General features: G+C 56.0%; 1 protein-coding gene across 1 annotated transcript in view; it reads left to right on the top strand.

Annotated features, from left to right (window-relative positions):
* Window positions 1-2,460: 2,460 nt before the first annotated feature.
* Window positions 2,461-15,753, top strand: part of LOC119973183 (testis-expressed protein 264 homolog) — a 463,785-nt gene continuing 450,492 nt past the window's right edge. Inside the window, exon 1 of the mRNA XM_038810832.1 lies at window positions 2,461-2,765. Coding sequence (XP_038666760.1) covers window positions 2,505-2,765 — 261 coding nt within the window. The 5' untranslated portion in view covers window positions 2,461-2,504. The remainder of the gene's footprint in view (window positions 2,766-15,753) is intronic.

Genomic DNA, 15,753 nt, shown 5'->3' with positions numbered 1-15,753 from the left:
AGTAGGCCATTCGGCCCATAGAGTCTGCTCCGCCATTCAATGAGATCATGTCTGATCAGATGTGATAACCCTTAACTCCACTTTCCCACCCTATCCCCATAAAACTTGATTCCCTTACTGATTAAAAGTCTGTCGATCTCAACTTTGAACATACTTAATGTCTCAGCCTCTACAGCTCTCTGCGGTAAAGAATTCCAGTACCCTCCGAGAGAAGAAATCCCCTCCTCATCGTTGTCTTAAATAGACGACTCCTTACTCTGAGATTATGCTCGCTGGTCCTATATTCTCTCACAAGGGGAAACAACCTCAAAGCATCTATCTTGTCAAGCCTTTGAGAGTCCTATATGTCTCAATAAGGTCATTTCTTATTCTAAACTCCAATGAGTAGAGGTCCAACCTAGTCAACCTCCCCTGATAAGAAAATCCCTCCACACCTGGGATCAACCTAATGAACCTTCTCTGGACTGCCTTCAATACCAGGAAATCTTTTCTTAGATAAGGGGATCAAAGCTGTCCACAGTTGTCTAACTAGTGCCTTGTAGTTTTAGGAAAATGTCCTTATTTTTATACTCCATTCCCTTGGAAATAAAGGCCAACATTCCATTTGCCTTCGCTATCACCTGCTAAACTTGCATGCTAACCTTTTGTGAATTATGCATGAGGACCTCCAAATTCTTTTGTGTTTCAGCTTTCAGCAGTCTTCCTCTGTTTAAATTATATTCAGCTCCTTTATTCTACCCACTAAAGTGCATAACTTCACTTTCCTACATTATATTTTATCTGACAAGTTTTTACCCACTCACCTAACCCTCTGAGACTTTGCGTCATCCTCATCCCTTGCCTTCCCACGTATTTTTGTGTCATTCTCAAACTTGGCAGTAGTACATTCACTTCCCTTGTCTAAGTCATTAATATATATTGCAAATAATTGTGACCCCAGCACTGATTCCTGTGATACGCCACTAATTATATGTTACCATCCTGAAAATTCCCCTCTTATTCTAACTTTCTGTGTCTTCTATCAGTTAGCCAATCCTCTATCCATGCTACTATACTACCCCCAACACCATGCGCTCTTATCTTATTAAGCAGCTGTTTATGTGGTACTTTATCGAACGCTTTTTGGAAATATTACACCTATTGGTTCTCCCTTACCTATCCTGCTCGTTACCACCTCAAATAATTCTAATAAATTTGTCAGGCAAGATACCCCCCCAATCCCCACCCCCCCATCAAGCCATGCTGACACTGCTTGATTATTTAATGTTTTTCTAAATGCTCCGTTATTACATGCTTAATAATGTTAGAAGTTAAGCTAACTGGCCTAAAATTACCTGTTTTATTGTCTCCCTCATTTTTTGAATCCTCTGGGACTTTTCTAAATGTAAGGATTTTTGGAATATCACTATCAGTGCATCCACTATCTCTATCGCCATTTCCATTAATATCCTGGGATGCAACCCATCAGGTCCATGGAACATTTCGGCCTTTTGCTCCTACGGAAGCTAAAGAAATTCGGCATGTCTGCATCGACTCTCACAAACTTCTACAGATGTGCTACAGAGATCATCCTATCTAGCTGCATCACAGCTTGGTATGGCAACTGCTTGGCCCAAGATGCAAGAAACTGTAGAGTGTGGTGAACTCAGCCCAACGCATCACACAAGCTTGCCACCCTCACATTGTTTCTGTCCACACCTCCTGCTGCCTCAGGAAGGCAGACAGCATTATCAGAGACCCCTCCCACCCAGGCATTGCCTTCTTGCAAACCTTTCCATCAGGCAGAAGGTAAAGAAGTCTGAAGACCCGAACATCCAGACATAGGAACAGCTTTCCCACAGCGACAAGACTCCTCAACGACTCCCCCTTGGACTGATCTGTTCCCTGTAAGAACACTATTCACAATGCCCTGTGCTGCTCTTGCTCATGTATTTGCTTTGTTCCACACTGTAACCAATCGCTGTTTGTCGATGTACCATTTGTCACTGTTCTCTGTTTATCATTCTTTTGTCTACTATGTACGTACTGTGTACTTGCTCTCGGTCGCAGAAAAATACTTTTCACTGTACTTCAGTACATGTGACAATAAATCAAATCAAATTTATGAGATTCCCTGGTGCTTTTTCTCAGGAACATCTGGCAGCATCTGCGCGAGTCAGCATCCCTCACCCTGCCCCTGATTGGAGCTTGCCAGGGCCCCGCCCCCGGGGTCTGATTGGAGATGACGATTCCCAGGCCCCGACCCCGGGCTTTGATTGGAGCTCTGGATTCTCAGGCCCCGCCCCCGATCTCTGATTGGAGGTCTGGATTCACAGGCCCCACCCCGGGGCTCTGATTGGAGGTTTCGATTCACAGGCCACGCCCCCGGTCTCTGATTGGAGCTCCTGATTCCTAGGCTCCACACCCGGGCTCTGATTGGAGCTCTGGATTCCCAGGCCCCCCCCCTCGGGCTCTGATTGGAGCTCCCGGCGTCCCCCGGCTGGCCTGTCCAACACCCTGCAGCCATGTCCGAGTTGAACCTCTTGGCCCTGAGCGCCGTGCTGCTGGCCGCCCTCTTGCTCATCAGCCTGCTGGGCCTGGCCTGGTACTCGGGCTTACTCTGTGAGGTGACAGTGCGTTCTGGACCGCCGCCCATCCGCGCCTTCACCCTGGCCTACAAATACAAACAGGGTCCTTACCGGGAGGCGGGCCGGCTCTTCACCGAGATCACCAGCATCGCGCCCAAGCTCAGCTCTGTTGGAATTTACTATGACCACCCCAAGCAGGTAAGGAGATATTCCTGGACCTCCCTGCCCCCTGACCTCCCTGCCCCCTGACACCCCCCTGCCCCTGACACACCCCTGCCCCCGGGACCCCCTCCCTGCCCCCGGGACCTCCTCACTGCCCCCGGGACCCCCCCTGCCCCCGGGACCCCCCCTGCCCCCGGGACCCCCTCCCTGCCCCCGGGACCCCCTCCCTGCCCCCGGGACCCCCTCCCTGCCCCCAGCACCCTCTCCCTGCCCCCGGGACCCCCTCCCTGCCCCCGGGGCCCCTCCCTGCCCCCGGGACCCCTCCCTCCCTGCCCCCAGGACCCCCTCCCTCCCTGCCCCCAGGACCCCCTCCCTCCCTGCCCCCGGACACCCCCCGGGACCCCCACCTGCCCACGGGACCCCCCTGCCCCCGGGAATCCCCTGACCTTGGGAACCCCTTGCCCCCGGGAACCCCCCTGCCCACGGACCCCCCACCGCCCCCTCGTCCCGGAAACCCCTGCCCTCAGGACCCCCTGCCCCCCTCGTCCCGGGATCCCCCTGCCCCCCTCGTCCCGGGATCCCCCTGCCCCCCACGTCCCGGGATCCCCCTGCCCCCCACGTCCCGGGATCCCCCTGCCCCCCACGTCCCGGGATCCCCCTGCCCCCCACGTCCCGGGATCCCCCTGCCCCCCACGTCCCGGGATCCCCCTGCCCCCCCCCGTCCCGGGATCCCCCTGCCCCCCACGTCCCGGGATCCCCCTGCCCCCCACGTCCCGGGATCCCCCTGCCCCCCTCGTCCCGGGATCCCCCTGCCCCCCTCGTCCCGGGATCCCCCTGACCCCCTCGTCCCGGGATCCCCCTGACCCCCTCGTCCCGGGATCCCCCTGCCCCCCCTCGTCCCGGGATCCCCCTGCCCCCCCTCGTCCCGGGATCCCCCTGCCCCCCCCTCGTCCCGGGATCCCCCTGCCCCCCTCGTCCCGGGATCCCCCTGCCCCCCTCGTCCGGGATCCCCCTGCCCCCCTCGTCCCGGGACCCCCCTGCCCCCCTCGTCCCGGGACCCCCCTGCCCCCCTCGTCCCGGGATCCCCCTGGCCCCCTCGTCCCGGGATCCCCCTGGCCCCCTCGTCCCGGGATCCCCCTGGCCCCCTCGTCCCGGGATCCCCCTGCCCCCCTCGTCCCGGGATCCCCCTGCCCCCCTCGTCCCGGGATCCCCCTGCCCCCCTCGTCCCGGGATCCCCCTGCCCCCCTCGTCCCGGGATCCCCCTGCCCCCCTCGTCCCGGGATCCCCCTGCCCCCCTCGTCCCGGGATCCCCCTGCCCCCCTCGTCCCGGGATCCCCCTGCCCCCCTCGTCCCGGGATCCCCCTGCCCCCCTCGTCCCGGATCCCCCTGCCCCCCTCGTCCCGGGATCCCCCTGCCCCCCTCGTCCCGGGATCCCCCTGCCCCCCTCGTCCCGGGATCCCCCTGCCCCCCTCGTCCCGGGATCCCCCTGCCCCCCTCGTCCCGGGATCCCCCTGCCCCCCTCGTCCCGGGATCCCCCTGCCCCCCTCGTCCCGGGATCCCCCTGCCCCCCTCGTCCCGGGATCCCCCTGCCCCCCTCGTCCCGGGATCCCCCTGCCCCCCTCGTCCCGGGATCCCCCTGCCCCCCTCGTCCCGGGATCCCCCTGCCCCCCTCGTCCCGGGATCCCCCTGCCCCCCACGTCCCGGGATCCCCCTGCCCCCCACGTGCCGGGATCCCCCTGCCCCCCACGTGCCGGGATCCCCCTGCCCCCCACGTGCCGGGATCCCCCTGCCCCCCACGTGCCGGGATCCCCCTGCCCCCCACGTCCCGGGATCCCCCTGCCCCCCTCGTCCCGGGATCCCCCTGCCCCCCTCGTCCCGGGATCCCCCTGCCCCCCTCGTCCCGGGATCCCCCTGCCCCCCTCGTCCCGGGATCCCCCTGCCCCCCCTCGTCCCGGGATCCCCCTGCCCCCCCTCGTCCCGGGATCCCCCTGCCCCCCCTCGTCCCGGGATCCCCCTGCCCCCCTCGTCCCGGGATCCCCCTGCCCCCCCTCGTCCCGGGATCCCCCTGCCCCCCTCGTCCCGGGATCCCCCTGCCCCCCTCGTCCCGGGATCCCCCTGCCCCCCTCGTCCCGGGATCCCCCTGCCCCCCTCGTCCCGGGATCCCCCTGCCCCCCTCGTCCCGGGATCCCCCTGCCCCCCTCGTCCCGGGATCCCCCTGCCCCCCTCGTCCCGGGATCCCCCTGCCCCCCTCGTCCCGGGATCCCCCTGCCCCCCTCCTCCCGGTGTCCCCCTGCCCCCCTCCTCCCGGGATCCCCCTGCCCCCCTCGTCCCGGGATCCCCCTGCCCCCCTCCTCCCGGGATCCCCCTGCCCCCCTCCTCCCGGGATCCCCCTGCCCCCCTCCTCCCGGGATCCCCCTGCCCCCCACGTCCCGGGATCCCCCTGCCCCCCACGTCCCGGGATCCCCCTGCCCCCCACGTCCCGGGATCCCCCTGCCCCCCACGTCCCGGGATCCCCCTGACCCCCTCGTCCCGGGATCCCCCTGACCCCCTCGTCCCGGGATCCCCCTGACCCCCTCGTCCCGGGATCCCCCTGACCCCCTCGTCCCGGGATCCCCCTGACCCCCTCGTCCCGGGATCCCCCTGACCCCCTCGTCCCGGGATCCCCCTGCCCCCCTCGTCCCGGGATCCCCCTGACCCCCTCGTCCCGGGATCCCCCTGACCCCCTCGTCCCGGGATCCCCCTCGTCCCGGGATCCCCCTCGTCCCGGGATCCCCCTCGTCCCGGGATCCCCCTCGTCCCGGGATCCCCCTCGTCCCGGGATCCCCCCTGCCCCCCTCCTCCTGGTGCCCCCCCCCGGATCCCGGGGACTCCCTGCACCCCCAGATCCCGAAGTTCCCCAGCCCCAGAGTTGCACGGTCCCCATGCCCCCATGTCTCTTGCCGTCCCGGATCCCAGTGTACCCCTGCTTCCAGAGTCCGTCTACCCACGGAACCCCCTATCCTGGGGTGCCCCTGCTCTTGGGTCCCCTACACCCGGCATGTCCCTGGGATCTCCCTGCCCCTGAGGTCCCCCTCCCTCCGGGATACTCCTCCCCTGGGATTCCCCCACTCTTGTAGGCCTACTGTCTGGTCCCCTACCCTCCGGAGCCCCCCTCACCCCCTTCAGGGTCCTGCCCTGGGGATCCCACTGCTCCCTGCTCCTGCCCGGGGGGGGGGGGGGGGGGGTGTGGTCTCTACTGCCCCCTCTCTCCTGCCCTCTGCGTCCCGCTGCCCCCTGGGGTGTCTCACCGTCCCCACCTCCCCCGGGATCCTGTCTGACCCCCCACTCTTGCCCCCTGGGGTCCTGTGTGCCCTCCTCCCCCGGGGGTACCCTCTTTCACCCACACCTCCTTCCTGGCCTCGGGGTCATTATGTGCCCCCCCCGTACCCCAACCACTGCCCTGGGGTCCCAACTTCCCCCCATTTCCATTTCCTCTGGGGTCATGCCACCCACTGGAGGGTATGTGTATAGATTCGACGAGCTGTTGCTGATAGGGAGCTCTGTGTGGGGCCTGTCACATAGTGTACGTGGTGATATCATCTCCTTTCTTTGCTCAATCTGGTGAGAGCCCAGATTCCTTTTGTGGCATTAAGATCCCTTTGGGTTTTGTGGAAATGGGACTCGATTGCTTTTTTGTAAACATCTTTCAGTTTAATTGGGCTACTATTATTGTACAAGTGATGCTCTTCAACTGGGGCACTTGTGCTTGATTTGACAGGTGACAGTGGGGCAACTCTGTGCCATTCTTAAGAGCCGATTGAAACTGGATCAGTGAGGGTAAGGTTGTCCTGGGTTTCCCATTGGAAGATAGGATCATGCACAGGGTACTAGGGAGTGTGGCGTTAGGTTGCTCTCCATTTATGCAGGAGCTGTGATTGGTTGCAGAAATTGCTAGTACTGGAATTTGATTGTTTGGTGAGTTTTCTGATCTTTTGCACAGAGTTTAATGCTGGAGGAGATCGATTGGACTTCCACATGGATTGTAGATATATACAAAATCAGTCCCCCAACATGTGATTTTGTTTTAATCGTTCTACTAGAAATCTTGTGGTTAATGATACTCCTGTAAACACAGATGTTTGCCAAGGTGACAGCTGTAACTCTCTTGCCTCTTTGATCAGAAGGGTGTGGCTTCAAGACCCATCCGTGATTTGAACAAATACATGTTGAATTAACTGGGTGTGTTCAGTGCACACCTTTCAGCTAAAAGTAAAACCACATTGTGAACTGCAATTACTCTCCGTTTACTGATGTGTGGAAGGTTATAATGCAATTCCAAAGGGGGTACATATAGAAACATCGACCTAGAAACATAGAAAATAGAAGCATCCAACTCAATAGTCTAATGGGCGGCATGGTAGCAAAGTGGTTAGCATTGTTGCTTCACAGCTCCAGGGTCCCAGGTTCGATTCCTGGCTTGGGTCACTGTCTGTGTGGAGTCTGCACATTCTCCCCGTGTCTGAATGGGTTTCCTCCGGGTGCTCCGGTTTCCTCCCACAAGTCCCGAAAGATGTGCTTGTTAAGTGAATTGGACATTCTGAATTCTCCCTCTGTGTACCCGAACAGGCGCTGGAGTGTGGCAACTGGGGGCTTTTCACAGTAACTTCATTGCACTGTTAATGTAAGCCTGCTTGTGACAATAATAATAATAATTATTATAAATCCTGCTTTCCCCTCATATCCTTCGATCCCCTTCGCCCTAAGTGCTATATCTAACTGCTTCTTGAAAACATCCGGGGCGGGGTTCTCCATTTCTGAGACTAAGTGTTGACGCCAATGCAGAATCCATGGACTTTTTCGACAGAAAAACTGGCGCCGCACCTGGACCGATTCCGCTATCGTGGAGGGGCTAGCACCGGTGCCACGTGGAACACAATCGATTCCAATGAAAAACGGTGCCAGATTCGCTGGGTCCATGATCGACACTCTGGAGGCTGACAAGCAGCAGCCGCACATACACATTCCACTCCCCACACACACTCATCCCAGCCAAAACAACTGATGGGTCGGATGGGGCCAGGGGGGTATCCTGGGGGGGGGGGGGAGACCTGGACATCCCGTGGCCCTAGGTTCAAAATGGGCCGTTAGCGGTGTGCGCAGCTGTATGGCTGCCTTGCAATTGCGACAATGGTGTTCCATGCCCGTCCACCCCAACCCCACAACCCACCTCCTGCCCATCCTCCACTACTCCCCCATCCCTGGCAGAATCCTCCCAGCTAGCGGTACAACTGTCAACAGACTATGATGATGTTGGACACCTTCCATACTCCCTCTCTCTCCATCAGCAGCAGCCGCCATGCCAGTTTCACAATTTTTAAAAGCACAAGTGAACCTCAGAACCGATTGTCCACCCAATTGCCTTTCCCAATTTCAGCACCGGCTAACGAAGAATCCCGCTCACAATGTTTTGGCCTCAATTACTTCCTGTGGTAACCAATTTCATGTGCTCACTACTCTGGGTCATTCCCCTGCATCATTCTTTTGAAGTCCAGTGAATACAGTCCTAACGGACTCAATCTCCTTCATACCTCAGTCTCACCATCCCAGGAATCAGTCTGGTAAACCTCCGCTGCACTCCCTCTATAGCATCCTTCCTCAGATAAGGAGATCAAAATTGCACATGATATTCCAGGTGTGACCTCACCAAGCCCCGCAATGTGGGCGGCACCGTAGCATACCGGTTAGCACTGTTGCTTCACAGCGCCAGGATCCCAGGTTCGATTTCCTGCTTGGGCCACTGCCTGTGCAAAGTCTGCACGTTCTCCCCGTGTCTGCGTGGGTTTCCTCCGGGTGCTGCGGTTTCCTCCCACTTTAACTAAGTCAATGTGCCTTTGTATAAATAGAGTCCGTCAGTCAGGCAGCGACGGGACTAGAGAACGCCCAGTAGGGAGCTGTGTACAGAGTTAACACGTTAAAATAAAAAAAAGTTTTATTTTCTCTGCAACTTTTGTTGCCCCTTACAAAAGCGCAAGGATCTGTTCTCTTCTGGTTTCCAGGTAGTTTACTGACTTCTGGATGGACCCTGAGTTCACTTACTGCCTCCTCTATCGGGTTCCCACTGTGGAGAATGGCTTGTACCCAGAGCTCCTTAAGAAGCACCTTTTTTTCCCTATGTAACCTTGTAAATGCCTCCATGGTTTTCTATTTGTATCTCTAGCTTCAAAGAAACATAGAAAATAGGAGCTGGAGGAGGCCATTCAGCCTTTCGAGCATGCTCCGCCATTCTCTATTATAACGGCTGATCATCCAACTCAATAGCCGAATCCTGTTTTTCCCACATATCCTTTGATCCCCTGCGCCATTAAGTGCTATATCTAACTGCTTCTTGAAAGCACACAATGTTTTGGCCTCAACAACCTTCCATGGTAACGAATTCCACAGACCGACCACATTCTGGATGAAGAAATTTCTCCTCATCTCTGTCCTAAATGGTCTACCCCGTATCCTCAGACTGTGCCCGCTGGTTCAGGACACACCCACCATCGGGAGCATCCTTCTTGCATCTCCCCTGTCTAATCCTGTTAGAATTTTATAGGTTTCTATGAGATCTCCACCTCATTCTTCGGAACTACAGTCCTAACCGACTCAATCTCTCCTCATATATCAGTGCCACCATCCCAGGAATCAGCCTGGTAAACCTTTGCTGCACTCCCTCTCTAGCAAGAACATCCTTCCTCAGATAAGGAGACCAAAACTGCCAAAAAGATTCCAGGTGTGGCCTCACCAAGGCCCTTTTATGATTGCAGCAAGACATCCCTGCTTCTGTACTCAAAACCTCTCCCCATGAAGGCCATCATACCATTTGCCTTCTTTACCACCTGCTGTACCTGCATTCTTACCTTCAGTGACTGGTGTACGAGAACACCCACGTCTCGTTGCACGTTGTCCTCTCCTAATTTATGGCCATTCAGATAATAGTCTGCCTTCTCGTTTTTGCTACCAAAGTGGATAACCTCACGTTTATCCAAATTATACTGCATCTGACATTCATTTGCCCACTCGGTCAACGTGCCAACCTCCTGGCTGGCTCACCAATTAATCTGTGAGCTAACTCTTTACTCCTGGCTTACTCTGGATATCATGAGCTCAACAAACAGCAAATGATTGTTTGCACACAGTGCATTTATTCAGCATTCGAAAATCTTCCACTCGGTAACAGTTATACTCGCCTGTCTAAGTGGGCAAGGCTGCTTGGGTTTGTCCGAGAGCTGAAAAGGAACGAGTGATCGGTCCTCTCCCTCCTGTCTCCAGGTAGTTGATCAGATTACTTTGTCCTGAGCTAACTAGCTATTACCTTGGTGCACAATTTCTTATACCCTGCCCTGTGCATGCTGCTTGCATGATCGGCTCGAGACAAACCAAACCTGTCTTCTCGGGGGTCAGTGATTGACCATTTGTCTGTTCACCAATGCCGAGGGTGCACAAAGTCAGCCATGGTCGGCCAATCTTTCACCGATCTCGTCATCCACTTGTTTTTGGAAGTCTTATCAGGGTTTGATCACCTTGCATAAACAGTTCCTTCTCCAGCCCCTTACATGATAACAAGACATTAACTGATTTCCACCAACATTCTGGTCTCCAAGCAACCAGCCCCACTGTGGCAGTTACAAATTTAACAATAAATTTAGCAATATCTCAGCCACCAACTTGTGGATTTTTTTACATTTGCTTCCCTTTAACAATCGCAAAGTTACACCACGTTACTGTCTCAGCATATTCCACCTTTCCCTTCTTCAGACACAGGTTTCCTTTCTCGGTTATTTATGTGCATTGCTTCCCCTTTCACCTGGTTTTGTAACAGTTTGTGAGTTTGGTATGGGTCGCTTCACCTGGTTTTGTAACAGTTTGTGAGTTTGGTGTGGGTCGCTTACAACAGTGTTATTCAAACTTTATTTCCTGGGAGCCACTTTTGCCAACTGGCCAAACTTTGGGACCCATGCCACGCTCGCTTACCTTTAATGTGACAGGTGAGCCGCTTGGACCTCACGCTCTCACTCCAATCGGGTTCAATATCTTGTAGCTTGCCTACCCAGTTTTGTTTTCATTTCTTGTCTACAACCTTCCATTAAATTTCAGGCTTCTTGCCACCTACCTCTTCCCGTATCTATTGTTCTATTGAGCCAACTACTGCCAACTCGCCTTCACCTTTTTAAAAAAAACATTTTTTATTTGTTTTTTAACATTTTATACATAAAACAAAGCAATGCAAAACAACAAGAACAACAACCCCCTCCACACACTCTGCCAACCAACACCCCAATACCTGACGGTAACCAATGCTTTAAAATAAAGAATAAAGAGATCACATCTCTCGTGGAACCTCTCAGTCGCTCCCCTCAAGGTAAACTTAACCTTCTCCAAATACAAAAACTCTATCAGGTGCCCTAGCCACACCGAGGCACAGGGCGGAGAAGCTGACCTCCACACCAACAGGATCTGCCTGCGAGCAATCAGTGAGGCAAAGACTAAAACATCTGCCCCCACTCCCGTCTGCAGATCCGGCAAGTCCGTCACCCCAAATATGGCCCCCAGGGGACTGGGCTCCAAATCCAAGTGCAAGATCGCCGACATGGTGTTGAAAAACCACCTTCAAAATTTCTCCAACTTTGAGCAGGACCAGGACATACAAATACGTTTGGCAGGGCCTCTCCCACATTGTTCGCAAGTGTCTTTCACCCCCTCAAACAACCGGCTCATCCTCAACCTCGTTAGGTGCGTCCTGTGCACCACTTTTAGCTGTGTTAACTCAAGTCTCAGACACAAGGTTGAGGCATTTGGCCTCTGCCACACCTCACACCATAACCTCTCCTCCAATGCCACCTCCAGCTCCTCCTCCCAATTTGGCCTTAACTCTGTCCAGTGACACCATATCCTCTTCCTAAATCCTCCCATAAATTGCCGAGATGATTCCCCCCCCCTCCCCTTCCAACCCCATCACCGACAACACCCCCTCCAACAACGAGGAGGGAGGTGCCATCGGCAATGTTGGGAAAACCTTCCTTGCAAAGTTCCGCGCCTGCATATCTATACCTAAAGTCCTCCCTTGCAGAATCCCAAACTACTCCTTCAACACCTGCAAACTCACAAACCTCCTTTCCAAAAATAAGTCCTTCATTTCCATTACCTCCCCCTCCTCCGATTCCCGAAACCTAGCATCCAGCCTCACCGGCTCAAACACATGATTCTCTCGAATTGGCATCAGCTTCAACTCCGCTCCTAACTTAAAATGCTGCTGAAGTTGCTTCCAAATCTTCAATGTGGCTAACACCACAGGACTACCCGAGTATTTTCCTGGGGAAAACAGGAGTGGCGCCATTGCCAATGCCTGCCTCCATCTTCACCCACATTGCCTCCGGCCCCCTACCCCAGCCCCACACTTTCTCAGCGTTTGCCACCCAATAGTAATACATCAGATTCGGAAGAGCCAAACCCGCCCCTGACTGGTGCCCTCTCTGAAGCACCGTCTTCTAAATCCTCGCCACCTTACCTGCCCAGACAAACGACAAAATCAATTGTTCCACACCCTTAAAACGCCACTGGCAAAAAGACTGGCAAACACTGGAATAAGAATGAAAACCAGGGCATAACATTCATCTTTACCGCCTGCATCCAGTCTGCCAAAGATAGGGGCAGGCTGCGCCTCCTCAACAAATGTGCCTTCACCCTACCCACCAGGCTTGTAAAATTCAATTTACGGAGCTTGTCCCAGTCCCGAGCCACCTTCATCCCCAGGTGCTTGAAGTGAGTACTCGCCACACGGGCCGACAATCCCTCAGCCAGCTCCTGCGCACCTGGAGAGGAAACAAAACAAGTATATCGCTCTTCTCCAAATTCAACTTTTATCCATCCCGAAAAAGGCCCAAATTGCCCGAGCAGTCCCATTATTTCCCCCATTGAGACCCCGGTTAGAAATACACTACAAAATGTCATCAGCATACAGGGACAACTTAGCGTGCACCCCCTCCCTTATCCTCCCCTCCCTTAATCCCCCCTCCCTTATCCCCCCCTCCCTTATCCCCCCTCCCCTATCCCCCCTCCCCTATCCCCCCTCCCCTATCCCCCCTCCCCTATCCCCCCTCCCCTATCCCCCCTCCCCTATCCCCCCTCCCCTATCCCCCCTCCCCTATCCCCCCTCCCCTATCCCCCCTCCCCTATCCCCCTCCCCTATCCCCCCTCCCCTATCCCCCCTCCCCTATCCCCCTTCCCTATCCCCCCTCCCCTATCCCCCCTCCCCTATCCCCCCTCCCCTATCCCCCCTCCCCTATCCCCCCTCCCCTATCCCCCTCCCCTATCCCCCGCCCCTATCCCCCCTCCCCTATCCCCCCTCCCCTATCCCCCCTCCCCTATCCCCCCTCCCCTATCCCCCCTCCCCTATCCCCCCTCCCCTATCCCCCCTCCCCTATCCCCCCTCCCCTATCCCCCCTCCCCTACCCCCCCTCCCCTATCCCCCCTCCCCTATCCCCCCTCCCCTATCCCCCCTCCCCCATCCCCCCTCCCCTATTCCCTCCTCCCCTATTCCCTCCTCCCCTATTCCCCCATACCCCCCTCCCCCTACCCCCCTCCCCCCATACCCCCCTCCCCCCGTACCATACCCCCCTCCCCCCTCCCCCTGGGACACCCCTGTCTTGTTCCCCAATGCAGCTGAAAATATTCCGAGCTTACCTCATTTGTACAAACACTCACCTTTTGGTTCTTTCAATAACAATTTGACCAACGCCACAAACTTAGCCCAAACCGCTTGAACACCGCAAACAAATCACTCCACCCTACTTGATCAAAAATCTTCACTGCATCCAGCCACCCCAAACCTTCTGATGGGGGAGAACACCACACTTTTTGTTTTGAAAATATTTTATGAAGGCATATATAATTTTAACAGTTTTCAAAAGGAACAAACAACAGAACAAATATCACCACCCTACCAACAACCAAACCCATCCAATCGTGGCTTACGTACACAGAGCCCCTTCCCAACTAAATGATGCCCACCTCACCCACCCCCCCCCCCCCATGCCTCCCTCTTTCTCTTTACCCCCCCATTTATATCTGCTGACAGCTTAATTTTCCCCAAAGAATTCGATAAACGGCTGCCACCTCCGGGCGAACCCTAACATCGACCCTCTCAGGGTGAACTTGATCTGCTCCAGCCTGAGAAACCCGGCCATGTCACTGACTCATCCCCCGATTTTGGGGGTTCGAAATCCCTCCCGCCAATGAGCTCCGCCTCTGGGCTACCAGGGAGGCAAAGGCCAAAACACCAGCCTCTCTCACCCCCTGGACTCCTGGGTCTTCCGACACACCAGAAACCGCCACCTCTGGACTCGGAGCCACCTGTACCTTCAATACCGTGGACATGACGTCGGCAAATCCTTGCCAAAACCCCCTAAGCCTCAGACATGCCCAAAAGATGTGGGTATGATTTGCGGGCCCTCCCGCGCACCACCCACACCTATCCTCCACCCCTTCAAAGAACCTGCTCATATGGGCCACCGTCATATGTGCCCTGTGGACCACCTTGAATTGTATCAGGCTAAGCCTGGCACACGACGAGGATGCGTTAACCCTACTCAAGGCATCCTCCCACAATCCCGCCTCTATTACCGTGCCCAATTCTACCTCCCATTTTTGCTTCACCTCCCCTATCGGGGTTCCCTCCCATTGCATGAGTTCTTTATAAATTTCCGAGACCAACCCCTGCCCCACTCTCGTTTTCTGTGCTACCTTCTCCTGTATCCCCCGGGGCAGTAGGTATGGAAAGGTCGAGACCTGCCTCTGTACAAAGTTCCTCACCTGCAAGTAGCGGAACCCATTCCTGCCAGGAAGCTCAAACTCCTCCTCCAAGTCCTCCACAGCATCGGATAGCTGCTGTCAATGAACAGATCCCCAAACCGCTCGATCCCAGTTCGCTGTCACCTCCGAAACCCCCCATCCAGCCCCCCAGTGCAAACCGGTGGTTGCCACCAGACGGTATTCATACCGATGCCCCCTCCACTCCCATGTGCTTCCGCCACTGTCCCCACACCTTCAAGGCTGCCACTACCACTGGGCTTGTGGAGTACCGAGCCAGCGGGAAGGGGAGAGGTTGCTTTACCAATGCCCCTAAACGTGTGGCTCTACACGACCCCGCCTCCATTCGCTCCCACACGACCCCATCCCCACTACCCACTTTCTGACCATTGCTATGTTCGCCGCCCAATAGTAGTTTCTAAAATTCAGCAGGGCAGACCCCCCCTCCCCTTGATCCCGCTCCAGCAGCACCTTCTTTACCCGCAGGGTTTTACCTGCCCACACAAACCCTGAGATCACCACGTTCACCCTCTTAAAGAAATCCTTGGGGATAAAAATAGGCAGGCACTGGAATATGAACAAAATCCTCGGGAGAACCATAACCTTTACCGTCTGCACCCTCCCCGCCAGTGACAATGGGAGCTAATCCCACCTTCTAAAGTCCCCCTTCATCTGCTCCACTAACCAAATAAAATTCAGCTTGTGCAGCTGCTCCCACTCCCGTGCCACCTGGATACCCAAATACCTAAAGCTCCCTCCCACCACCTTGGATGGCATCCCCCCCCCAGTCCCCTCTCTTGCCACTCGCCTGAATCGCAAATACTTTACGTTTGCCCATATTCAATTTCTACCCTGAAAACCGGCCAATTCCCCTAGGATCCCCCCCCCCCCCCCCCCCCCCCCCCCCCCAAAAGCGGGAGAGATGTATGCAAAGGTTGTCCGCATATATCAAGACCCTGTGGCCCCCACCCCCGGGCCAGTCCTTTGACACTCTCAGCGCCATCGCCAGCGGCTCTACAGCCAAGGGAAACAACAGTGGGGAGAGTGGACATCCCCGCTTCGTCACCTGGTGCAGCTTAAAATAATCCGAGCTCACTCGGTTCGTCTACACGTTCGTCACCTGTGCCTGGTACAGCAACCGGACCCAGTCCACAAAACCCTGCTCAAACCCAAACCCCCTAGGACCTCCCACAAATAC

The sequence above is a fragment of the Scyliorhinus canicula genome, chromosome 11 (genome assembly GCF_902713615.1).
Source record: "Scyliorhinus canicula chromosome 11, sScyCan1.1, whole genome shotgun sequence".
NCBI classification, from domain to species: Eukaryota; Metazoa; Chordata; class Chondrichthyes; order Carcharhiniformes; family Scyliorhinidae; genus Scyliorhinus; species Scyliorhinus canicula.
Note: the sequence above shows the minus strand (reverse complement) of the source record. Positions and strands in the feature narration are given on the sequence as shown.